Source organism: Strongylocentrotus purpuratus, unplaced genomic scaffold, assembly GCF_000002235.5.
Source record: "Strongylocentrotus purpuratus isolate Spur 01 unplaced genomic scaffold, Spur_5.0 spur5_scaffold_4, whole genome shotgun sequence".
NCBI lineage: Eukaryota > Metazoa > Echinodermata > Echinoidea > Camarodonta > Strongylocentrotidae > Strongylocentrotus > Strongylocentrotus purpuratus.
This window is the reverse complement of record NW_022145610.1, coordinates 23676430-23701296: the sequence shown is the minus strand read 5'-3', so window position 1 is coordinate 23701296 and position 24867 is coordinate 23676430. Positions and strand designations below refer to the sequence as shown.

The window sequence follows — 24867 nt, the reverse complement described above, 5'->3', positions numbered from 1 at the left end:
TGTTTTGGAGGGGGGAGGGGGAGTGCCCAGCCCCTTTGTTGGCGCAATCGAGATGCATCATAGCATCTGATAATGAGACGTCTATAGGCGTATATTGATATTTTATCTTTAAAAACTAAATTAAAACATGGAAAAAATCAGGCCCATGGTATAGATTCGATTCTTGCCGGAATTTGCATCGCTGAATTTGCATAAATCAATGTCTCTCTATACACTGCTGCGTCGAGTCCGTGACTGACTTGAGGGAAGGAGGTGAGAGAGAGGGGGAGTGAGGGAGTGAGTGAGAGAGAGAGAGAGAGAGAGAGAGAGAGAGAGAGAGAGAGAGAGAGAGAGAGAGGGGGGGGGGGGAGGGGAGGGAGGGAAGAGAAGAGTGAATAGAAGAGGAGGGAATGGAAGGAGTGTCAGGGAAGCGAGATGCCTTGGTGATGATGAGGAGCCTCACACCTATACCCTCCCCCCCCCCCCCCCACACACACACAATCAGTATCGCAACGTCATTGTTGTATAGGGGCGCCTCGCTGATAACTTTGTAACGTACATAGCGTATATATCCCGACTCCAACATAGATTTTAAAACACAAAGAAATATAGATTAACTCAATTGAGAGTAATCAAATTTAATATGGTAATATTTTGAGAGCGGTATCACCATACGTGTTTCGGGTTGGCCGTGGGGTCGTTGGTTTTATATTTTGTTACCTCTCCTTTACAACTCCTGCTAAATAATCTGAGTCTCCTTTAATTTCCACTCAATCCACATAAAATGTGATTGTTTCAAACACGGTTGATAAAGCAATTTTGGTGTAAAGGGTTAGAGTGCAAGTACCCCACCCTCGATTAGCAGCTGGCGAGTGACGTCATATCATGAGAGGAGGATCCATAGACTTGCCATAGCCGCCATATTGAACGATTGGCCAATGACTGTTGTATGATGAACGCCTCTTCCTCATAAAACGACATCTGTGTTGAACCTTTTAAATGTGATCTGTTCATTAATGAGTTGATGTAGGCGATTTAAAGGACTATTTTACCGTTGCTTAACACATCCTCCTGCCAAATAGGTCAATAATTTATCTTCAAATCGGCGAATTGTAAGTTTTTTTGATCCCTAACATGATTATTGTATTGACTGTCGTAGTGAGCCCGGCTTGATACAATGATAATGATTTTGTATGCATTGCACGCAGAGCTGTGCGGCCGTCGAGATTGTCAATGGTGGTAGCTGTGTGCAATGTTATTGTGTGTGAGATCAGTGGATAGTATTTTGGGGAAATGAGAAAGAATGAAACCAAATGAATATTGTTAATTATTGAGGATGAAATAGTGAATTAAGGACTGTGTCATTGAACTTCAAACATGATTGATAAATTGCTTAAATAAAAGCAAAATTGTGAATGTGATTGATGAAGTTTGAAGAATGTTTTTGCACATTAGCTTGCCTTTGAGATTGACTTTGAGTCACAACAAGAAATAAATTAGTCATGTCTAGTGTTCTATTTTGGTGACCATATTTAACCTTGAATTTTATTTTATTTTTGTTGGATTTCACAAAGAGTAATTCAAGTAATGGCAGTGATTAGATTACAATTGACAATGTAGCTTTTGTCTAATTTTGTATGTAGTCTATGTCTACATTTATTCTAAGTAAGACCATTCTGATTTGTAAGGAAAATAAAGCCCATGCTCAATTACTTACTACTTTAATACACGTCTCTAACTGAAATTGTAACCCTAACTTGGAAATAATGCAACTATTGCTTCAGATATGTATTTTTCTATTATCTAGTCAAGCAAATGGACTAAGTCAACTGGGCTGCTTCAGATTAATCTCTGTTATTCTGTTTTGTTGGTTGCCATTTTTCTTCCCTTATGAAATATGACAAAACAAAATAACGTAACAATTTTCAACACACAGGATTGCAATTGACATGAAATCCTACATGTACACCATAGCACCAAGCGTTAGCAAGGGGGGGGGGGGGTAGTATCCAAATTGTTACTTATTTCCAATTCAATGAATAATCCCATTTCCCCCCCCCCTCCCCTTCTCAAATTGTCACCATATTAATTTTGAAGAGAAAAAAATCTAACGACTACAGCTGTAGAAAAATGAAGTCTGCAAATAATATGCAAGTTACAGTGTACATGTAAAATACCCAATGTTCAATTTTGCACAGATCAAAATACTTTGTAAACTTTATTGGTATTTTTGCAGACATCAATAATTCTTCAAATGCATTTACACTGTATTATAACTTTACTTTTAAAGTAGATATTCATTGATTTTAAAAACTAACTTTATTTTTATTATTGCAAAGTTGAAACTTTGATTCGACAAGGTTATCAAAATTCAATGATTGAAAACATTCAAAATAATGATAATTATAAATTACAAAACGCTTAAATACAGCCCCGGCATAGCACCTGAAGAGCTCTGCGAATGCTGCTGATATGTGTGAGATCACAGTATGCACATGACTTGCACAAGCAGACGATGTCCCATGACATCTCACACATTTTCAGTGCCTGTGTTTTCACCTTCTCTTGAGTTCTTTCTCTTACTTCACTACCGTCAGGCTAAATGTATAATATATTGCCTCACTCTAATTCCCGCGCATGGTTTTATTTTGAACACAAATGCAGCGATACAAAAATAAAGGAATCTGTCGCTTGTAAACAAAATAAGACGCCATTGTATATTCAGCTGCACACACCGGGGTATGTTCGGCGTTTCAAGAGGGAACAAATGCCGTGATTAATATCATTCCGGGGGTTTTTCAATTTGAAACTCTGGTTTCTTTGATTGTTAATTATCCCTATCCTGTGTATTTACAAGCAAACAATTTTAGTTATCAGAATCGGGTCATATCCCCTTTTGAATGGTTTGACATGCCATTACATTTATATACACTAAACTCATTATAATTTGAGAAATAATAGCTTTGCAATTATGTACATTCTCTATGGGATGTTGTCTGCTTGGGCAGTGTTGGTCCATATAGTGACGTCATTAAAACATCGTTATTTTTCCGGCGAATTTCTCGTATATCCCAGCTGCTATAGAGGTGGTTGTATTTCTATTTTTATAAATCACCCGATATGTAATTGACCTAAAACTTGTCCGATGGCCATCTTTTAGCTTACCAGTCTCTAGTGATACATTATTTGACATATTTGTGATCTTCTTTGAATTTCACCTTTAATAGTTCTGAACACAGAGCAGAAAGTATTACCAGAATATATACAATAAAAATTATTCATGTCTCGTACATTACAGTTACTGTGCATCAGCAATTAAAGCTAATTACACAGACACAACCTTGGGTATGCTGGTACATGGTGTCTTGTATGCTCATGTAATCAGCACCTTCATTATACATTTCATGCACAGATCGTGCTTTGGAAGAAAAAGGGATTCATGTGTCTCAAAGTCTATGCCTAAGTTTTTGGTCACTTGACAATTTGAGCATGCTAAAAATTGATGCATGCTGCAAATTATGTCTGGTCTGGTGTGTGAATTCTAAATTGATTAGACCTTTCATTGTCAAAAATGTTTGTTATTTTTTAGCTCCTACACTGTATATATTCTCATTGTTCCCATGAATTTCTTTAATATATTGCTATATGAAATATAATATAATCTTCCTTCATGTCAAAATAGTTTTCTTCATTAAGTGTGCATGTACATGTATCTTCTTGATTATCCAGTTTATTAAACACAATTGCTTGTTGGCATGATTTAGAATATCTGAATCTTAGTTCATTGATGTACTCATATCAAGGGGTTACTACATGTCAGTGAGCTTGCCTCCAATCTCCTTGCTCATATTGAATACATTACAGACGATATGAGTAGGCGTGCATGTTTTTCTCAGGACATGTACATGTATGTAACATGTGATACAATCGATAACATCGGAGGGAAAAAATGGTTATCTGTAGTAAGACATCTTCATTTTAAATTTTCATAGGGCAATTCTTTTCATTTAGGCCCCAGGGCCAAGACCATACCTGTGCATGTACAACTGCATCAATAAATTATTCATGATGATATACATGTACATGTATAATGATGATTAACTAGTTTCTCACCATGGTCGACTAATGGCACACACAGTAGACCGCCGCAGTAAACTTTAGACACACCCTCATCAATACATGTTTACCATATATACTCTGAACATAGTCGCATTCTTAATAGTGAATAAAGAAACAGTTCAGTGAATGAATCAAATAACTTGTACTTGATCATTGTTTTGTATTTCTTTCATTGCCTTCAGGTACATCTCATCATGGCGGCGGGGCCATATAACTACTCTTATATCTTCAAGTATATCATTATAGGAGACATGGGTGTCGGCAAGTCATGTCTCTTACACCAGTTCACAGAGAAAAAATGTAAGTAAACATGTCTGGATTAAAGGAAAAAAAATAATATGATACAAAATGAAATAGTTGCACTAGAATCACTAGATTACATTATGTATAGCTCCAAATAGACAAAAAACAATTAAAGGATTCTACCAATTTCTTTTGCATTTCCCATGTTGACTACATGTATACCGGTATACATTGCAGGGGAAGAATTGTTTGGAAGGGCTAAAAGTTTTATGGAATGTAGAATTGTACCGGTACATTAAATATACAATCACTTGTTATCATTTATGTCAATATTAATGTTATTACTCATACTGTACTCAGTGTACTGATTCTTACCGTACACTCAACACTTGTAAGGAATGAATAGTATCATTTTTTCTGTCTTCGACTCTTCACAGTACATTTAGCCAGATTGAGCTACTACCTTCTTTTGAAAGGGTGCTGTAAATGTCTGTATTGTTTATAATTCTTATATGAGCCTGACGTTGTGTAGCTTGTTACAAATTGCATTTAATATTTCATAATTTTTTTCTTCATTTACAGTTATGGCAGATTGTCCTCACACAATTGGTGTAGAGTTTGGAACAAGGATAATTGAAGTTTCCGGACAGAAAATCAAGTTACAAATATGGGATACGGCAGGACAGGAGAGATTCAGGTAATAATATGGAAGATTGGACTTAAGTCAGTTTTCAAGTATCACTTACAGTTTTCATTTTATTAAAATTTACCATTGCATTATGACAGTTTGGAAATCTTCTTGCCTTGAAATGGGCTAGCTGATCAAAAATTTAGTGACATAACAAATAACAATTTTCACAACATCGCAACAATAAAGAACTTCATATGTTTTCTCTGATGAGTAACAATGGAAAACAGAAGACTTTGCAAAAAGGCTGTTGACACAAATCCAGTTGACACAAATCCAGTATTCGTCTTGTATTGATAGTGCTTCAAGTGCTTATCATAGGGATGCAAAAGACATTGTCGGTTTGTTCATTTATTTATTCTTTCTGTCACCTTTCATGTGCTCCTCTTAGTGCTTCATACTTTTGTTCCTGAAAGGCCCGGTCACACGTAAGTAGATGACGCACGGCCGGCGCATTAAAAATCTGAAAAAGTTGTGAGCCCGACTTTTGTCAGGATTTGGGAGAAGCTAGCGAGCTGAAACCGAATGTGTAGCATGTTGCTAGCGCGCTGCTCGTATACAGGGCGCGTGCTCCACGTTTGTCTGGCGTTGGTCTAGCACGCTCTGCGCATGTCTGGCGTCCTTTTGCCATTTACATTCATGCGTCAAGCTCTGCGCATACTTTTGAGCATGCACAAATAATCCCACTGCACACAGCGAATGACGACGAATACATAGCGTTGGTTCAGTGTTGGTCCAGTGCACTCGACGAAGGAATAACGAAGGATGATGCACACCTAACGCACAACAACGCACTGGCAAAAATTGCAAATTTTCAATGCGCAAGACGTGCGTTCTCCATGTGTCGTCTATGTGTGACCGGGCCTTAAGGAAAGCATTTCTAAACACCTATCACAAAAACTAACACATGATAATCCAAAACATTTTCAGTTGTGACCATAGGACTCTTAATTTGACACCAATGTAATGTTTTGTGTTCTGCAGGGCGGTGACTAGGAGTTACTACAGAGGAGCTGCCGGAGCATTAATGGTCTATGACATCACAAGACGAAGCACATACAACCATCTCAGTAGTTGGCTTACCGATGCCAGAAATCTTACCAATCCAAACACAGTGAGTATTAAAGCTCCACTGTACTACTTGTAGCTACTTGCTCCCTTTATATAGAAAACCTCCCCAATCGGTGCCTGCTGGACCGCCACGGTCCTCTTTTTCTTATGTTAATTGAGAGCTGATTTGATGAGATAACCACTTGTCAGTGACCACGCATGGAGGTCTAATCCCTCCTGGCCAAACTAGTGCAGATAGGCTTTAAAACTGAGTACATTCAAGTCTCATCGAAGAGGACACAGTGGTTGGGGTTTTTATGAATCTGGAGCCATGATATGTAGGCCACATGGAGGATGTTATTCAAATTTGACCAAGTGTTTATACATGTAGGTCAAAACAGTTTACAGTCAGCTCGTCGCATGCAGCAGGCATCAAGGATAGAATATAGATTTGACTGTAAAACTGATTGTAACCAAGTCTGTCATTTCTTATTGGGATGTGTAATAGATGCATTTAGAAGAAATGATCTGACTTATTTCATACTAAAAATGTATTTTTTCTGGAAAGGGGGGGGGGGGGGGAATTGATTTTGTCTGGAAGTCACTCCGTGACATCCTCTCGAAAGTGAGAAAATGATAACCTATAAAGTAGATGATCATTAAAATCTCTCCTTTTATTGCTGGATTTGATGACTTAGATGACTTACTGCAATAAGAGTTTCATTACCGGTAATGTCATTTTTAATTACCCCTGAACAAAAACTCAGTCTAGTTTCGGTAGTAAAAGTGAAATTTGTATCTTTATAATTTTCCAGGTAATATTTCTTATTGGCAACAAGAGTGATTTAGAGGCACAACGAGACGTCACGTACGAAGAGGCAAAGCAATTTGCAGAAGAAAATGGACTACTGTTCTTAGAAGCCAGTGCCAAGACGTTAGTAGCTTTCATTTGATACTTTAGACTTGTAATTTGCTGAATTCACCCCTTCTCACATATATATAGCAAAGCTAAATTGAAAATGTATAATTCAAAACTTGCACTTCTAGATAGACTAAAAAGTTGTAGCATGGGGCTTGTTGCTGAAAGATTTTAATTTAGTCCAGTCATGGGCGTCAATCCTTACGTAATACCTATTGTTCAGGGGGGGGTGATCTATTCATTCATCCCCCTGAACAATAGGTATTACGTAAAGATTGACGCCCATGAGTCCAGTTAACTTGGATTGCAGGTCTCACAAACAACCATTCGTGTTCAGGGCATTGCTTCATGAAACGTCTTCAATACAAATACACAGACAACCCATTGAAATACATGTATTTAATCTAACACATGTTCCAATGGGTTGTGAGTGAATTTGTACTTATGACCGTTTCATGAAACGATGCGCCGTTTTTTTACAAGACCTGTCAGAAAGATTGGTTATTAGCTGAATAGACATTTTTAATGAATAATAGAAAACTTACTTGAAATCGAGTACTAGACTACTAATCATGACCCATCATGACTAAGTCTATTAATTCACAGCAATATGATAAGACATTGAATGGCAGATATTGTTGTAATTGCTTAAATCTATTGAGGCATTGGTGACTTTGTTGTACCACAATTGTTAACTTTAAATTCCTCTTAGGACATACTTTCATTCATTCAAGAGTCATCCATGACAATAAAATGTTATCGGTTCCAGCAAGTCTCTTTTTATTGTTGTTAATTATTACACAATGTTTTATTTATGTTAATTTATGTATTTGAATTTATCTTGTTGATTGCAGTGGTGACCATGTAGAAGAAGCATTCCTGGATACTGCCAAAAAGATCTACCAAAACATCCAAGATGGAAGGTGAGTGATGAAGGGAGAACAGGAAAATAAGTTTTAAAAAAGGGGGTTAAGGAGGGGAGAAGGGAAATGTGGAGGTTGTTTCAGATAGTTTAAGGTTGCAGCTTCTCTTAAACCTGAAAGAAAGAGAAAAGTGAAAGAAGTTTTAAGGAAAAATTTGTTACAAGAATGAGAAAGTTATGAAAGAATATAAAATTGAGAGATGTCTTTAGTAGAATGATACAATAAAGGAACAAAATGAGAGAAAACATATGACTGGAAATGGGTGAGATAATGATTATGGATAAACTGAGAGATGGTAAAAGATAACAAAAAATAGAAGGAAAGGAGAATTCATCTTGTGTCCTTCTGTACCTCTTAAAATCAGGAAGTATGCTCTGTGAAATGTGTATAATTATTGATTTCTCACTCATGGAATAAAGGAATAATATCCTGTGGTGTATCTATCTTTGGTATATAATTTAATTGAGCGTTACATTTAGAAAAAACACCTTGTAATGAATAGAATGTGCATGTTGGTAATTTTTATTTAAAATGCTCACATTTACTTCTTTGTAAGTACATGTAATGTTTTAGTGTTTTAGATTATCCACTTTGTGTCAATTTTGTAAAGTTCTTTGATTTAGATGGTTTGAGTCTTGCCACGGCACTAATGTCCTATGGCAGGATATTAATCTACATTTGCCACTCTCACCCCAGGTGTTAAATGGGTACCGGTAGGAAGGAATTCCTTGAATGGTGTAAGCGCCGAAATCGGCTGCCTAGCAGAGCCGGGTACATGGTGGATATGTGCGCTATATAAATATCCAATATTATTATTATTAAGGGACAAATGAGAGCTCTAACAATATTATTTACCTGTCAATTTTATTTGTATTTTCAGTCTCGATCTGAACGCCGCCGAGTCGGGAGTCCAACACAAACCCGCCGCTCCACGTAGCAATCAACTTAACACTGACCAACAGCCTGGTAAAGAAGGCTGTGCGTGCTAACAGCGTCTCGTCATCGTAGCTTCCGCCGCCTCTTTCTTTCTTTCTCTCTTGTCCATCTGTCTATCTGTCGAGGGTGACTCTACGTCACTTATCTTCAATGCTCACAGGTCTCATTGGTTTTCAGTTTGGGAATAGAGAGGGTTTTTACAATTGAGATATAAATGATAATGAAATGAATTATTGAAATGTCACAGACTCTCTAGGTGATACTCTCAACTCTTTATCTGCCACTTGGTGAAACCCAATATTGCCACACTATTTGGAGTATATTGTGTGTGTGCCAAATGTTGACTATGGCAGTCCATTGTTTGTTCCAATGTTCGGTCATAGTAGAAAAAGGGTTAAAGACAGAGATGTTATTGGCATTTTGAATACACTGACAGGTTTTATTTGTAGTTATACATGTAGACTTGGTAGGTAGATAGAAGAAGCATGAAAAGGTACATGTAAATTGTTCTTCCATATGAATTTCTGTTTTTAAATTACAACATCAAGAAAGAAACAACACTTTTTTGTAATGGTAGAATTCTCATACCTAGTTTGAGTGATATGTCCTTTTAATTGGTACTGTAATACTGATACTACCTGGAAGATCACTTTATTTGGGGTTTCAGCCAATGAGATGACTAATTCAGTCTGATCTACTCAATCTACTCGCTTCATGTGTGAAAGTATTTTTGCAGGGATGTAAACATTTTGTGTATGTGACACAATACTGTTTTGATTCTGGCTTTCTTCTTCTTTCTTACATTAGAAAAAAAAAAGAACGATATAGATATATATCCAAATGTCACAATGTGATTTCTTTTCCATTCAATATGTAGGATTCAATTTATATTTGTTTGATTGGGGCAATATGACCCAGATAAATACCATAGTGCATACCACATGATTTTTTTTTCTGCAATACAAAATTCATGAACCTTTTGAAATTGATTTATGCCTGGATGACTTTTCAGCTTTTTGAAAGTGGAAAGTATTTCATTTTAGCCTGTAAGACTCGTGAGCATTGAAGATATTTGTGTGTTTGAATCCTCAGAATTCTGTTTCTCAAATATTATGGTATGGAAAGAGAAAAAAGACACCTCTTTTGTTGACTTCGCTCAACTCAACGCAAGACAGTCTGATCGGCATTCTGTTTGCTCTTTTTCTTTTTCATTCAAATGCAATATGTGTACATTACTTAATCATATGATTTGTCAGAACGTGGTGACTTGTGTAGACTCCTTTGTTAGTAATCCCGTTACATGTGCAGTAACCCAAATTATCAGAGGATTTTGATTCATACGAGCACTGCAGAATGGAGTATACAGCAGTGGAGTGAACAAAAGAGGTTTAGATTTCTTTAATTTTTTTCATTTTCCGGTGGTTTAATTACGTTCTTTGATTAGATAAGTAGCATGTATAGTTGTTCAGTAAATGGTGTGATGTGCTACATTTCTTAGCATTGTGTTATTAATATTGATGAATAGAAGGAGATTGCCCTTCGCCGGTCCACGATCGGCACTTCATAGACTGTACATTCAGCGCAGAGCTTATTATGAGAAACCTATTGTATTGTGTAAATACTTATATATATTATATAAATGGTACTTGTAGCAATGAGCTGCGTCCCCATTGCTGCGATCTTATCGGTTGGGCTGCTCTTCGCAGGGGTACATTCACATTGCCAAGTATGTATTGTTGTACAGAGCATGTGTACTCTTGTGTACCTGATGCTCTACATGCAACTCATCAGTTTACATGTGTATGCAGTGTAGCAAGGGGACTGGTCCAGCCTGACAGTGTTGCATCACAAATGCGGTGATCGTGGGAACAGCTTCAAAAGGGATGTGTAAATCATGGCTTTGCCAATCTGTAGAAAACTGTGCTGTCTTTTTGTACACTTGACTTAACAGAGAAGTAAATTACCAAACATTTTGTATGATTAGCTTAGCGACGGATTATATATATTTCAAGATATGTTAGGTTGTGGAACAACATGTAATGAACACATTCTCAAGACATATTGCACATGACTTATATAGTTTTAATCCTGTTTATCTGTACATAGATTTTCACTAGTCCAAAGTAGAAAAGAATACACCGAAAAATTTATTTCTTAACAAAATGTTCCTACCATTTTCTCTGATATTTGACTAATTTCGTGTGTAATTATCATTAAGGAGAGTTCACTATTACAGGCTGTTTTACTCTATCACACTTTTGAAATTCTCAGTATCTTTTCTTCTATATACTTACCTTGCCTGTCTTAAATTTTGGCTGTATAATACACGAATATCTCATTTACTAACACTGCTTTAATATTTAATTGCATCTTTTAAAATGCAATTAATATATATGTTTATTTGGTGATGCATGATAATACAAATGGACATTCCAAAGTTTACTTATGTCAGAAATGAATGGACACAAGTAATATAGCTGTTTATTGTACTTGATGTAGTAAGATTTGTTACAGTTATATTGTGGTTGATTTGGTTGCACAATTTTGTGAATTGACAAACTACAGATGAATTAACATGGGGATTCCCCTTACAAAAGAATGAATGACCTTTGATCTCAAGATTTAATTCATCAAGGTAACCATGATGCTGGTATAACCCACCATTATCAGGAGCTTTATTTTGTGATCAATTTTATGACCTTCCAATTTATCAAGAAAATCTCAAATTTAGTAAATAGCTTTGACCGTTGAATGTTGGCATCCATCCATATCTGATTGTGAACATGTGAGAGAAAATAGAAGTCAAATAACTTTGCTTTTATAAAGTAAGATGCTTTAAGAATCTGTGCACCTACAGTTTGTTGAAATTAACACCAAGTTTGAGTAGCATCATTATGAGCATGTATCGTTTCTGCTGGCATCAAGTTGGTGTTATTAATAGCAACTCAGCTTCTCTTGTAATTGCTTATTATACACACTCTACTTAGGAATTGCTTTGAAAAATACATTATTAAGTTCAGTGGAAAACAAGGAAACAAGATGCGGTAAACAACATTTTATATCCATTCAATGCATATTGTCAAACTTATCAGCATCTCTGCATTTCTCTCTCTGTCTCTCTGTCTCTCTGTCTCTCTCTCTCTCTCTGTCTCTGTCTCTGTCTCTCTCTCTCTCTCTGAATCTAACCTAGGTGGTCATGTATTTAGCTTTTCTCAAATTTTCTTAGTCTCGGTTCATCCATGCATCCATACTGCGAACATGCTCTTTAAAAAAATTATTGCTTATATTCTGAAATCAAAACCTTACTGCAGATTTTCCTGCTCAACAAACAGATAAGGGTTATTATCTTCAATAGGTCATAGTGTAGTCTTATCATTTCCTTCATAGCTGATTACAATGTATATTCTCGTACTTGTGTTGAACCCATTGTCTGCAGCTGTCTACCGTCATGTCTTGTGGCATTCATAAAGTGTAGTTCCAACGAATACTGCTTGAATTTTTATTGACATTCTGGTGTAAGCTGTAATTAAAAAATTAAAAAAAATTATAACATTTCAAAGATGCATCATGCAGCCTTCATCTAGGATATTCTAACTCATCTAAACCCTTCAGTATACTGACTGTTCTCTTTCATTTTCAACGAGAAAGAAAAGAGCTTATGGCTTTGAATACACTTGTGCATTGACAAGAAATGCACATGGGTATGAATACAATTGTGCATTGAAAAGAAGCTACCAAGAAACTTAATTACCGGTATGTACGAAGGAAGGGCTACCTCATGTATCAGTAGTTAGAATTATATTTGATTTGTTATGACTGCAATTTTTGTTTCTTCCTTTAAGGCATCTCTTTTTCTAAATTTAGGAAAATCTTTTGATGAAAAGTGGAGAAATTGTTGGTACCATTGCCACGATAAGTTCCATGACAACATCAAGCTTTAACTGCTGAGAGGCACCAACATTTTTGTATGAAATATGCGAAAATTTGTGGAATGTGCTAGCAGTCTTGGTCAATAAAGAGCACATGGGTAATAAATGAGAAGTTTGGAGTTAGTTCCTTCTAGTCTTAAAGTGATCAGCGTACTGATGATTTTAGATGTATGTTGTGCTGTATGCGCTAGAGGGTACTATGTAACAAAGACATAAAGTGAAGATATATGGTGTTGAATTGTAGCATGATGATTACTTCAAATTCTACAGGGATACTCAGCATGATCCATAAGTGAGGATATACTGCTAAGGATCTTATAATATGGGATGGTTTTAATTTGTTTCACTTGTTTCAAACCAATTAATATATGAGGTAACATTCCAATAACATTGATTACATAATTAATATAAGTCCTGTTGGAAATAGCTTGAATGTACACCCATCGAAACATCCTCATAATGTTTGTGTCCTGAAATGACTCCTGAAAGAAGGTAGTCCTCTATAAATTCACTACTTTACTCTCATCATAACTAATTTATTTGTTGTATCATTATATTATTGGTTTTCCTTCTTTATTTTCATGATATAAATCCTGTATTAGTACTCCCGATCCCTTCTGTGTTTCATACATTATTCATATTATAAAGAAAGTAAGTAAAGGCAGTGTAATGATTTGTAGAATATATTTTGTTGACTAATATATTTGAACTGGTTTTATTGGTAATGGACAGTAAATAATTGAATATTAGGCTCCCGGTATGTACTTTGTATTTTATAGAAACCACATTATTGAATATGATGCAAATGTGTTTGTTTAGGTAACCTTAATTGAATTTGTCTCCTTGTGGATATTTCTTTTTATATATGGCAGAGAATAGTGGTTGGTTTAGATGTAAAATATTGATTGGGTGTGAAAGAGTATTTTAACATTTTCTTTATTATGCACCCGTCAGCCCAGCCGCCCCCTACCACTCCAAGTAAACATTTGTGGATTCAAAAAGTGTATAGTGAGCAATTTATGTGTGTATGAAATACATTTATTATTAAATGGTATTAAATTGATGATTCTGTGACATAATAACAAATTAAAAGATACATTGAGACGAATGTCATACTGTTCACAATGCCTTTTTTTTTAGGTGAGTTATGTTTCTGTGTCTGCAGTAAGTAATGTGTTGGGTGTGACCTATGAACTGTTTGCCCCTGAAAAATATGATGGATGTGACTTGCTGTTCCTCTTTCTTTTGCAATATATGAATTATACTACAGTTCCTGAAAATGTAGACACTTTATCTCTTAAAAAAGAACAGGTGTATACAGGTTCCAAAAAAAGGGAGGGGGAGAGAGATAGATAGAGAGAGCGAGAGAAAGAGAGAGAGAGAGAGAGAGAGAGAGAGAGAGGGAGGAAAGGAGGGGGGGGGGGGGAGTAATTATTTTCATCACCTAACACCAATTAAAATAATTTTTGATATATTAATTATTATTATCATAAATTCTATGTATGTATCTATCTATCTGTCTGTATATCTGTCTGTCTATCAGTAGTAGTAGTAGTAGTACTTATGTTTACATTTAGTATAATGTAGGCTCTTATTTCATAAACTTATTTGCAATTATTTTCTTTTGATTTTATCTTTAATAGTTATAAGACATTTATTTAAATATTTTTATTCTGTAAAATTAAGCTCTAAAAATGAATTTGCAGAATGTTTTATTGGTTTAAAATGAATAGTTGTGAACGAGCCTGCCGCTTAGAAACCATCGACGCTACACTACAGAAAAACGACGTAGATTTCATTGTATGTTTTAAATCATAGATAAAATCAGGAGAACTTTCTGAAATAATCGTCAAAATGACGGTCGACGGAGAAAGAGCAGAATCAGTTGCATCTAACCAAAGCGGAAAACGATCAGGGAAGAAACGACTAAATATCGTCATCCAATGTGCTGCAAGCGGTGATACAAGTCGGCTGCTTGAGTGCTTTGCTAATGAAGAGGACCCCTACCACGACCGGGTAGAGAGCCAGCTGAACTCCGCTGACGAGGAGGGGCGATCGCCTGTTGAGATCGCGGTCACGGAAAACCAAATAGAAATGCTGAAATTGTTGCAAGAAAAGGGATCTGGTTTGGACACGAGAAACTCAATGTCGGCCAGGACCCCACTAGATATGGCATGTATTTTGGGAAGGAATGAAGCATTAAAAGCATTGCTAGCAGGAGGAGCAGATGCCAACAATTCAACGAAAAGAGGTAACAAAAATTCAGTTTCAATTCAGGGCCAGGGCAAATGACAACGTTTACACAGATCAGCAAAATTGTTTATCTGACTTGAGTGAGACATCAAAAGTTGTTACATTTTGGAAAACAGGAGTAGACTCTACAGGAAAGCCAGTTTGTTGAGTTTTAGGAATAGAATCTAGATCTAGGTCTATATTAGACCGAATTTTCCGTCTCTTTCGTTCGTTAGCCTGCCTAGCCTCTTATTGGGGTAGGGTCGGCCGGCTCTCTCTTTAGAGACGGAAGCCGTCTATACACATGCTCTTGACAACGCCACGGCCATTTCAGGTCGTAGCGTTTTGCCCCCAAAATCCCCCAAAATGTCATTTTACCTCATGCATTGATTATTTAAAAAAGAAGGGATGAGATTTAAATAAATAAAAAATAACAACATACGCAGGAAGACTACGGAGCACCACTGCATGCCTTTCAACACGGCTGTCGATTTTGACCCGTAATTTCCTGAAAAGGGACCATTAAACGCGTTATACAGTCAAGTTGGTAAGTGGAATCGATGTAGTATAACCTTCTCCTAATTTTAAATAATCAATGCATGAGGTAAAATGACATTTTGGGGGATTTTGGGGGCAAAACGCTACGACCTGAAATGGCCGTGGCGTTGTCAAGAGCATGTGTATAGACGGCTTCCGTCTCTAAAGAGAGAGCCGGCCGACCCTACCCCAATAAGAGGCTAGGCTAACGAACGAAAGAGACGGAAAATTCGGTCTAGGTCTATATAGACCTAGATCTAGATCTAGAGAGTCTAGACTATTCTCTATCCTTGATTGATTGATGAGATCGAGAGGATTTAGATTTTTAATTTAATTTTAATTCTTAATTTTTAAACTAACGTTAGAGTCTATACTTCTAGGGCAATGCCTACTGGGTATGTATAAATCCAAGTCTCAGTGAATGCTAAGGGTACATTTAACTTAAAGATGAAATAGCAAATTTAGTAGCAATAGAATGATGATGGAAAGTTGTGTTGTTATCTCTCAGTCTCCAGAATCTTAGAGCAAAATCAAATCATTTTATTTCCTTTTCTTTTGGTGTGTGTATTTTTTTCTCCGTATAGGTTACACTGCTATCCACCATGCAGCAGCTTGGGGGAGGATGGACTGCCTGAAGACTCTGGTCAAATATGGAGCCAGTCTAACTATCAAGACCAAGCATGGGGAGAGGGCAAGGGATACCGCCCTCAGATACAAACATGAAGATTGTTCCTTTTTCTTGGACTGGTCAGGTGGGTGCCAAATTTTTTTTAATTAAAAAAAAAAAAACCTAGCATTTTAACCCATTATATTCAATAATTGTGTGGTTCAGTATAGAGAATTCAGTAATCATTGGGTTAAAAGGGTTCTGTACAATTTGACTTAGATCTATGTTTGATTATAAACCTGCCTGTGGCGGACTGGTCCATGTCTTTTAAAACCCAATTGGCCTACCTCAAGTACACAATACCAACAAAAAAATACCCTCATATTAATGGAGGAAAAAAATTGTAGTTGTGCCCCCCCCCCCCCCCCCCCATATTTTACAATATTGTGGATCTGCTCCTGGTTCTTCTTCTTCTTCTTCCAGTTAAGTACAGACTGCCGTTGGCGTATTATCTTGTACTTGTCGAGTGCCCAGATAAATAGTGCAAGTAAAAAAAAATTGAAGCTGCAACAATACGCTGTAAATCTGTGGGCTATTTTAGTTCATTATCAGTGAATATCTATAGTTATAGTGATATATTTTCATGTGACAAACTGTCAATTCATGTATGGATTCAAAGAATCTACTTTTTAAACACGGTAGTCAATAACTTTCTCTGAAAAAAAATATACAGTTGTAAATGGTAAATTTTCTTGCATTCATGTATCTGTCATAATCTGTGACCTTTATCCTTTAAAAAAACATCACCTTTGTTAAAACAACAAGGGATTGATGTAGACAAAATTAAAACCTGCATTTGACTACCCTTTTAAAGCAACTTTTAGTATAAGTTATTGTAATAAAAAATGAAGGGGCTACACTTTATATACCCATGTTGCAATTCTGTACAGTTGAAATAACTTTAAAATGGTGCCAGTGAATACCTAGCATCAGTCTGATGTTTTCATTATTCTTTCTGGATTCCCGCAGAAGCAAGACGAGGTCTGGTCTCAATTCTTCAAGAAACCAAGGAGACCATTGAAGACCCCCAGAAACTCCAGGGCAGATTAGCCAAAGATGAGAAAGTAAGTGAGATATTTTTTACTATAATGGAAGTGAAGAGCATTTAATAAGAACTACAATTTTTATTGAAATATTACTACCGGTAATAATGGTGATAATAATGATAATAACTATGCACTTTGTAGATGGTATATGAAGAAAAAAAAATGGTTGCTCTTTGCATATATTTTCTTCTGATGCATGGCATGGAAATGTTGCATATATTATTTTCATGATGCATGACATGTCTACATTTTCCAATTTAAAATAGACTTATTGAATTTGTCTCTTTTGTACGGATGTATATTTGTTTATTTAAAGCCCCACTGTACTACTTATAGCTACTTGCAGCCTCAATATAGCAAACAATGCCTAATCGGTGCCTGTTGGTCCCCCATGATCCTCTTTTTCTTATGTTAATTGAGAGCCGATTTGATGGGATAACCATCTGTCAGTGACCTTGTACATTTGTAGGCAGGTCTAATTCCCCTGGCAAAACTAGTACAGAAGGGATTTAAACCAATTTGCCCTAAGACAATCGCTGCTTAAGCTAAAACCTCTTTTGCATCAATTGAAGACTTTTTAAAAAATGGTTAACTTTTGTCAGATGACTGGACTGAATGTATGTGGAGAGAAGCAAGAATGGTTGGATTCTAACCCGAATGCTTCCATTGAAGACTTTCATAAACAAGAAGAAGACCTGAGGACATCTCTGGAAGCCATCCTCGTCAAGTTATCAGAACCTCGTAAGTATTTTTTATTTTTTTGCTCTTAAGATCCCCTCCTAACAAGCCCTTCAAGGATTTTTTTCGGAACACCCTTTTCTTTCATTTCTTTCTATTTATTTGTATTACTCTGTTATCAAATATATTGATGTAAATATGAAAATTATGCATGTATGATGACATACTGTTAACTTGTATGTTTTTTAATTGTACATATTGGAAGAAATATATGAGAGGTATATATATATATATATATATATGCTCTCTCAATCAATCAATCAAATAAAGAGATCATTATTCTCTACAAGAAAGAAATTTTGATGCATGATGAAATTCTTTGGATTTCAAACCACAAGGATATCTTTTTGTGTGGAAACATCAAAACTAATTGTATATATTGTTGCAGTCTAGTTTCCACTGAATCATTGAAGAAAAAAAAAGAATGAATTCATAAGTTCTATCTCAGGGTAATTTGATATGCTATGACAATGATATTACAGAAAGAAAAAGTAGATGGCAAAAATATTTTATTATACTAGACGTTATATTACACTTTACTATTTTATCACAAAGATAAATTTTATGAGTACAAAGTTACCAAACCTTACACATATGTTTTTGTTTACTTTATCTTTTAATATCATCAGCAACTTTCCATGAAAAACTTTGTACCAATTAGAATATTTTACCCAAAAGAAGACAAGAATTTTTTCTTCTTCTGATAACCTCATTTCATTTCTTTTCTCTAGCACCCGAGAAACCTCATAGACGGTGAGAAGGCAGGAAAGATGGTAAACCAACATGGATTTCAACATGTGGGGAATCAAGAGTGTATTCATATACAGCATGTATTTCACCATTCTGAAAGATTTTGTGTTAATTTGCCATGAGAGGAAGAAAAGGGGAAATTGAAATCTGGATAAATAAATCCCCCCTCCCCCTCCCCCCCCCCCCCCCATAAGTAAGTTACAGAAGTATACGATTTGCATGCATATGTACGGTACGTAACTATTAAATCAGATACATGTACATAATTTAAATGCAAACTGTCATATTCAGCTTCAAGCTCGTCTGCATACTGTTATGTGTATCCATACCTAAATTATTTATTTTTATGGAACTCCTTTATGTAGCATGCTCCAAGAAGTCTTTGAATTTGATTGGAAACTTATTTTTATGCAGTGCAGCACACAACAAGAATAGGGGAAGATTAGAAATATACCCTTAAATATTAGTAATATATTTTCCCTACTATTTTCTAGAAGTATGATGGGAGTCTTGTAAATATCCGTAAAATCATTGTATATATATTTTTGTAAATATTTATAAAATGCCTTTATTGAAATTATTCTATAAACTATTCTTGGATAAAAAGCCATATAGAAACTGTACGTTCATGTGGAAAGTACGATTATCATACACTTCAAATACAAGTACCAAATCTCTATGATTGCTGTAAGTGGAGGTATTCTCATGTATTTCACTTCATGTTTATCTACTGTTGCCTAGTACAGTGAAATAGGTGATTTATACTTGCTATGAAATACCCCCAAAATAGACCATCTTGGTTTTCCCCCAGAAACAGTCTTCCAAAATGTATATATGTTTAAAAACAAAAGACTTTCTTTTATTGTATAGCTAATTGCCTTGATACATTGAAGTAAAACAATATTATTGTTCAGCTTGTTTCATTCATGTTGTTGCAGGTTAACACCCCAAAGCTTAGGTCGATTTAGCATGCATTGTAGGATCTCTGGAATAAACTCAAATGTATATATATAAAATGACATTGTATTTTCCTTCATTTCTTCAATGTGTACTTTATAAAGAGAATTATTACATACTGCTAGGTGCGCTGTATGATATCACTTGAGCTCTGAACAAAATTAAATGACTATCATGACGATAGAAACTATCTACTGCAAATTTGTCAGTAATAAATTTTATTTTGATTCATTCATTCAAATGAGTGGCATCGTTTTAATACACTTTTCTTCTTCAGAATGTTACACTCCGTAAGATGACCTAAAGCACAGACAAACACTCGCATTAGGAAGTGTTTTAATATACCTCTACCTATATCATTAAAATCTTGACACAAATGGTACAGAATTATAAAGAATATAAATAGGAAGATGTCCTTTATTGGCAGGTGGTAACTAAAGCAGGGTTGACTGTACAGTACTTGTCTTGTGCATTTTTAAAACTTAGATAATTTTGCTACATATGATACATGAGCCAGTTCACGTTTGATAACAAAATTAAACCCAAAATAGAGATTTTAAGAACATTTATTCCTTCAAATTCATTTGCATCAGTATTATGACACAGGAAGCTCTTCACAGCACATTAAATACATGGACACTTGTACTTCAATCATAAATTGTCACATACAATGAAGAAATAAATAGATTGTGATGTCTTCTGAAATATACCAATAAAAACCTAAATAATGAAGAAATGAGAAGAAGTAGACACCACTCTTAAAAAGAGCGAAAGAAAAACTACATACCGGTAATAGAAGGATAGCAATGGACAAAGATACAAGTATCATAGGTATTGAAAGGTTATAACTTTTTGAAAGTTAAAAATATATTATAAGGAATTTATAAGTTTATAATACATCTGTAAAGCACTTAAAGACATCTTTGACGTATTAAGCACTATATAAAAGCGGAATTTTTTTATAATCAATCATAGAAATTTCAATATCATCGCAAAAGAAATTAAAAATTTTGATGGCAAGGATTAAGAAATCATAAATACTATAAATTGCTCCTGGTGCTTCAATATCGCATTTAAGCCACAGAAGCAAATACATTTACTTCACCACAGGTTTCATTTGAATTCTGGACAATAATTTTACCTCAAATTCACCTCCATTAATCAAAGCAAGTCTGAAGTGCCATATTAAATGTCAATGAAAACTACAGACGATTCACCTACATGTACTCAAAACAAAATAATCTGCTTAAGAGCTAGAAGGGCATTAAATCCCCTTTTTTTTACACTCGGACTTAACACCCTTCTGACTCTGTGATATTCTTACAGCCAGAAGGTCGTTAACTCCTTTTCTTTCACACAATTAATAACACCCTTTTAACTCTGAACAGGCAATATATTCTTAATGCTAAAAAATCCTTTATCAGAATTAATAACAGCCTTATGGCTCTGAACAGATGATAGTTGACAGCCAGTAGGTTATTAACTGCTATTCTTTTCCACAGAGTTAATAACGCCCTTCTGGTTCTCAACAGATGATGTATTGGATGGGATGTGTTGTCATTGAAAGCACTTCAACATAAATAGCTCTAGAACAATGCCCTAGTTTCTATACATTCAATATTATCATATTCTTATTATCATACTATACATTCTTATTATCATACTATACATTATTTGTGTATCAAGCTAAGTAGAAGGGCATTGGCTACAGCACACAATTACACAGCAACATTACTCCCTGTTGTATTTCAGGTCAAAATATTGCTCAAAACAATTAATAATTCAATCACAACAAATCTTCTCAAAACTCCCTAAACAAATTAGGAACATAGTGTATTAAATGCGTAAAGTACATAACAATATATCACAAGCAAATTTATAGTAATGGTATACTATGCATAAATATGGTTCATGTTTAAAGAGGTATTTTCTTTTTTTATCAGCGGTACCCAGGAATATGCTAGTTACATTATTGATTTAAATGTATTTGTACAATTCCACACCAAAAGGCTTCTTTTACAAACTATTATATAAGTTGCTTCTGACTATATTGCTGTTAGACATTAAATTACTTTCAAACATATACTTCTGCATAGAAAACCGTAATGCCTGTGTTTTGTGCATCTTAAAGAAAAGAATATGACAAGTTAAACATGAAACGAGGTAAAGAAAAAATATCTTATATGTCAAGTAATTCCACAAATAACACCACTTCAAAATAAAAATAATGGGATTTATAAAATATGTACTCGTCCACAGAAATGTCCTCCCACCCCACCCCCCCCCCCCCCCCCCCTCCCCCCAAAAAAAATGATTGGAAACCCTGTTTGGACTAAACATGTAAAATGTGCTATTTCAGGTACAGACATAAAATCATTAAACAATACTCCAAGAGAAGGACATTTTCTTCATCAAGAATAACCATTAAAAAAATTTAAATATCCTGCTGGCAGCAATAAACATATCTGTATTGTCTCCAATTTGTAATGAAAACAAAAGACTTTCTCTTTGAATGAGCAGGAGATTGTCAAACAACAGCAATGTTTTTTTTAATGTAAAACAAATAATCTCTTTACAAAATCAGTGTCCAACTATACAGATTTCATACACACAAAAAATAATTCACACACTGAAGAAAAAAAATCCAGCATACTAAGAGTTATATGTAGCACCAAGCCACCGGCAAAACTAGTTTCTTTATAGGACCTCTTTTATATGATGCTGTTATCCACTTACACTAAAAGCAAGGGTCTCTTCTCTCAGTTTAGTCTACAAAATTACAGATTCCATCTGTTCGGAACCCATACATTTCAACATAGAGTTACAGAACCCTTCTCACAGAACCCTTCTCGTTCCAAACGGATAGTTTAAACTCAGTAGGGATCTTACTCTATTTAATGGCCAGTGGTATGTTGCACTGTTGTAGTCGAGTCTGGCCACAAGGCCATATTTGTGGGGGGGGGGGGGGGCTTCATGTTCGTAGCTTTTCATTGGTTGAGCGGTTTGCCAGCGAGTTATGCAAATTTACATGCATAATTCTGAACCGCACCCTACACAAGGTTTTCTGCAATGCAGCTATGATTTACACGACGTTTTCCAGCAGGAAGTCAGCTCAGTTTTGGCAGTTTTTTGGTATGAGTGAGAGAGTCTATTCAGAATCATTTGCCTATGTGTCCTAATTGACTTCTAATAACAGTGAGTTTCCGAAACAACATGTAACCATCCATTATTCACATGAAAACAAGACAATAAAATGCATGAGCTTATTTCCATTAATCAATTAAACCTGTCAAACTGGAATTGTAGAGAGTAAAACCCTGTAAAAAAAAGTGCAACTGAATTCCACTTCACTCCAAGCGTGGTTTCTGCTGCTGTGTCTTTAAAGCAACAGCCACTCCACTTTCCAGTAGTGCAAAATGTTAACCCCAAACCTGGATGACAGAGAGTAATCTCCCTGTGAAAATGAGCCATTGGCACGTACAATGTTATGCTAAGATAAGAGTGTTCACCGCAACGACTTCCCTCCACTCTCGTCAAGACAATCCAAAACTGGATTCATAGAGTGCAACCACATCCAAATAAACAGTTCTCAGCAAGTTCAATTCTACTCTGAGGGGGAGCTTTCACTGCGGTGCCTTCGTAGCCGGAGTCCCTCCACTTTCTTCCTGATAGAACTGTGGGTTGACCCAGAGGCATCGACTTCGACCTCGACGTCGTCTTCGCTTGCATCTTCGCTGGAGATCTCGCTCCCGATGACCGTACTGGGAGCCGAGGCGGACCGCGTCACTGTTTCGCTGTTCGTTGCGTTGGGAACATCCGATGAGGGGTTCATTTCCGAGGCAGATTCGGTTCCGATGCCATCCGTTTCCATGCCGACGTCGGTGTCACCCGTACCTTCTACTCTTGCATAGTCAACCTCATCTGTAGGTGATGCAGAAAATGTAAAGAGTCATCATTCTTGATTCAAACCAGGGGGTGTTTCACAAAGATCCTAAGTTGAACTTAAACATTATGGAGAGCCATTTTTGTAGCCTTAAAATACAATATATTCAAAAGCGAAAATTAAACTTTTTGTAAATTCCACATCAAGAGCATAAAATCTACTTGATAAAAATTATTTAAATCAACATTTTATGCCTTTTAAAATGACTTAAAAATAATATTTTCAAAGATGCTAATGGCTTTCCATAATTTTTATGTCCAACTTAGAGATAAGTTCAACTTAGGATCTTTGTGAAACACCCCCCAGGGCATGTATTGTCTCCTGAGAGCCACAAGGGCATTAACTCGTGTAGTAATAGAGCCCTTCTGGTTCTCAACAAATTAGTTCAGTTGCTTTAAAGGGATCGGGAATCTTTGCTTCAGATTCTTAACAAAATCCTGGATTTAGCTCACGCTGCAATCATATTTAGAAACCTTTAGGTCAGTCAGGAATTCCATGTCTGCATTATCAAGATATTTACTTTTGGAATTAGAAATGTCAAAAAACTGTTTGCCAAACAATTTTGGACAGTTTTTTATAACATTGGGGGAAAATCAGTATCGGTATGGTAAAACTGAACACTTTAAGATTTTTACTTTTTTGAAGCATTTCAAGATCAATATTACACCATATCACTGACATTGATAAGACGTAGGGTCAGGCATCTCAGATTTGTTGCTACAGCACATCTTTGGAAAACCTGTCAGCATATATAATTATAAGTATAAGTAAATAATTTATTGTCCACAATACTGGGAAATAAATCTTCCATTGGTTAATACATAATACATGAAAGTCTATAGGATTGAGTGATGGATAGGAATATTTTACAGACACAGAACCCTGTATATGGGGCTTAACCAAGGATTCTGAGTTACCTGGGTCTGGAATGGCTTGTTTTTGAGGCTCCATCCTGGTCACTAGCGCTGCTAGGTCAGTGAAACGAGGATGCATGTTGGGTAGACCAGGCTAGCATTTCAAAAATGGTAAGAAAATCATACAGTTTTCAAGTCAAAATAAGTTATGCTTGTGATGGAAAGAAACAGATACAGAATATACATGACAAATAACACATTGTCAAATTAATAGAGTAATTTTACTACTTCAGAGAAAAAAGAGAAGTGCGTTTACCTTTTATTCTGTTTCACTCGATTTAGGCACTTCGTACTTTG

General features: G+C 35.7%; 3 protein-coding genes across 3 annotated transcripts in view; 2 read left to right on the top strand and 1 right to left on the bottom strand.

Annotated features, from left to right (window-relative positions):
* Positions 1-878: 878 nt before the first annotated feature.
* Positions 879-13894, top strand: LOC762909 (ras-related protein Rab-14). The gene is made up of 7 exons (XM_030997351.1): positions 879-1091; positions 4281-4398; positions 4924-5038; positions 6014-6143; positions 6895-7013; positions 7853-7921; positions 8802-13894. The coding sequence occupies exons 2-7, from the start codon at positions 4293-4295 to the stop codon at positions 8908-8910; spliced, it is 648 nt and encodes a 215-aa protein (XP_030853211.1). The 5' UTR covers positions 879-1091; positions 4281-4292; the 3' UTR covers positions 8911-13894.
* A 573-nt stretch (positions 13895-14467) lies between these two features.
* On the top strand, positions 14468-18945 carry LOC578535 (ankyrin repeat domain-containing protein 45). The gene is made up of 5 exons (XM_030997480.1): positions 14468-15037; positions 16140-16307; positions 17192-17286; positions 17871-18009; positions 18738-18945. Exons 1-5 carry the CDS (start codon positions 14641-14643, stop codon positions 18761-18763), a joined length of 825 nt encoding a protein of 274 aa, XP_030853340.1. The 5' UTR covers positions 14468-14640; the 3' UTR covers positions 18764-18945.
* Positions 18946-22017: 3072 nt separating this feature from the next.
* Positions 22018-24867, bottom strand: part of LOC105443374 (patatin-like phospholipase domain-containing protein 7) — a 33293-nt gene continuing 30443 nt past the window's right edge. The window contains exons 30-31 of the mRNA XM_030997478.1: positions 24574-24664; positions 22018-23634 (exon numbers count right to left, since the gene is read on the bottom strand). Of these exons, the coding sequence (XP_030853338.1) occupies positions 23318-23634; positions 24574-24664 (408 nt within the window). The 3' untranslated portion in view covers positions 22018-23317. The remainder of the gene's footprint in view (positions 23635-24573; positions 24665-24867) is intronic.

What these genes read in the sequence shown, in the direction of transcription:
- LOC578535 (XM_030997480.1), top strand. Translation starts at nt 14,641, where the DNA reads ATGACGGTCGACGGAGAAAGAGCAGAATCAGTTGCATCTAACCAAAGC. An exon ending in GATTAGCCAAAGATGAGAAA is followed by an intron (nt 17,287 to 17,870) that starts GTAAGTGAGATA and finishes AACTTTTGTCAG; the next exon opens with ATGACTGGACTGAATGTATG. An exon ending in CGTCAAGTTATCAGAACCTC is followed by an intron (nt 18,010 to 18,737) that starts GTAAGTATTTTT and finishes TCTTTTCTCTAG; the next exon opens with CACCCGAGAAACCTCATAGA.
- LOC762909 (XM_030997351.1), top strand. Translation starts at nt 4,293, where the DNA reads ATGGCGGCGGGGCCATATAACTACTCTTATATCTTCAAGTATATCATT. An exon ending in CCAGTTCACAGAGAAAAAAT is followed by an intron (nt 4,399 to 4,923) that starts GTAAGTAAACAT and finishes CTTCATTTACAG; the next exon opens with TTATGGCAGATTGTCCTCAC. An exon ending in CAAAACATCCAAGATGGAAG is followed by an intron (nt 7,922 to 8,801) that starts GTGAGTGATGAA and finishes TTGTATTTTCAG; the next exon opens with TCTCGATCTGAACGCCGCCG.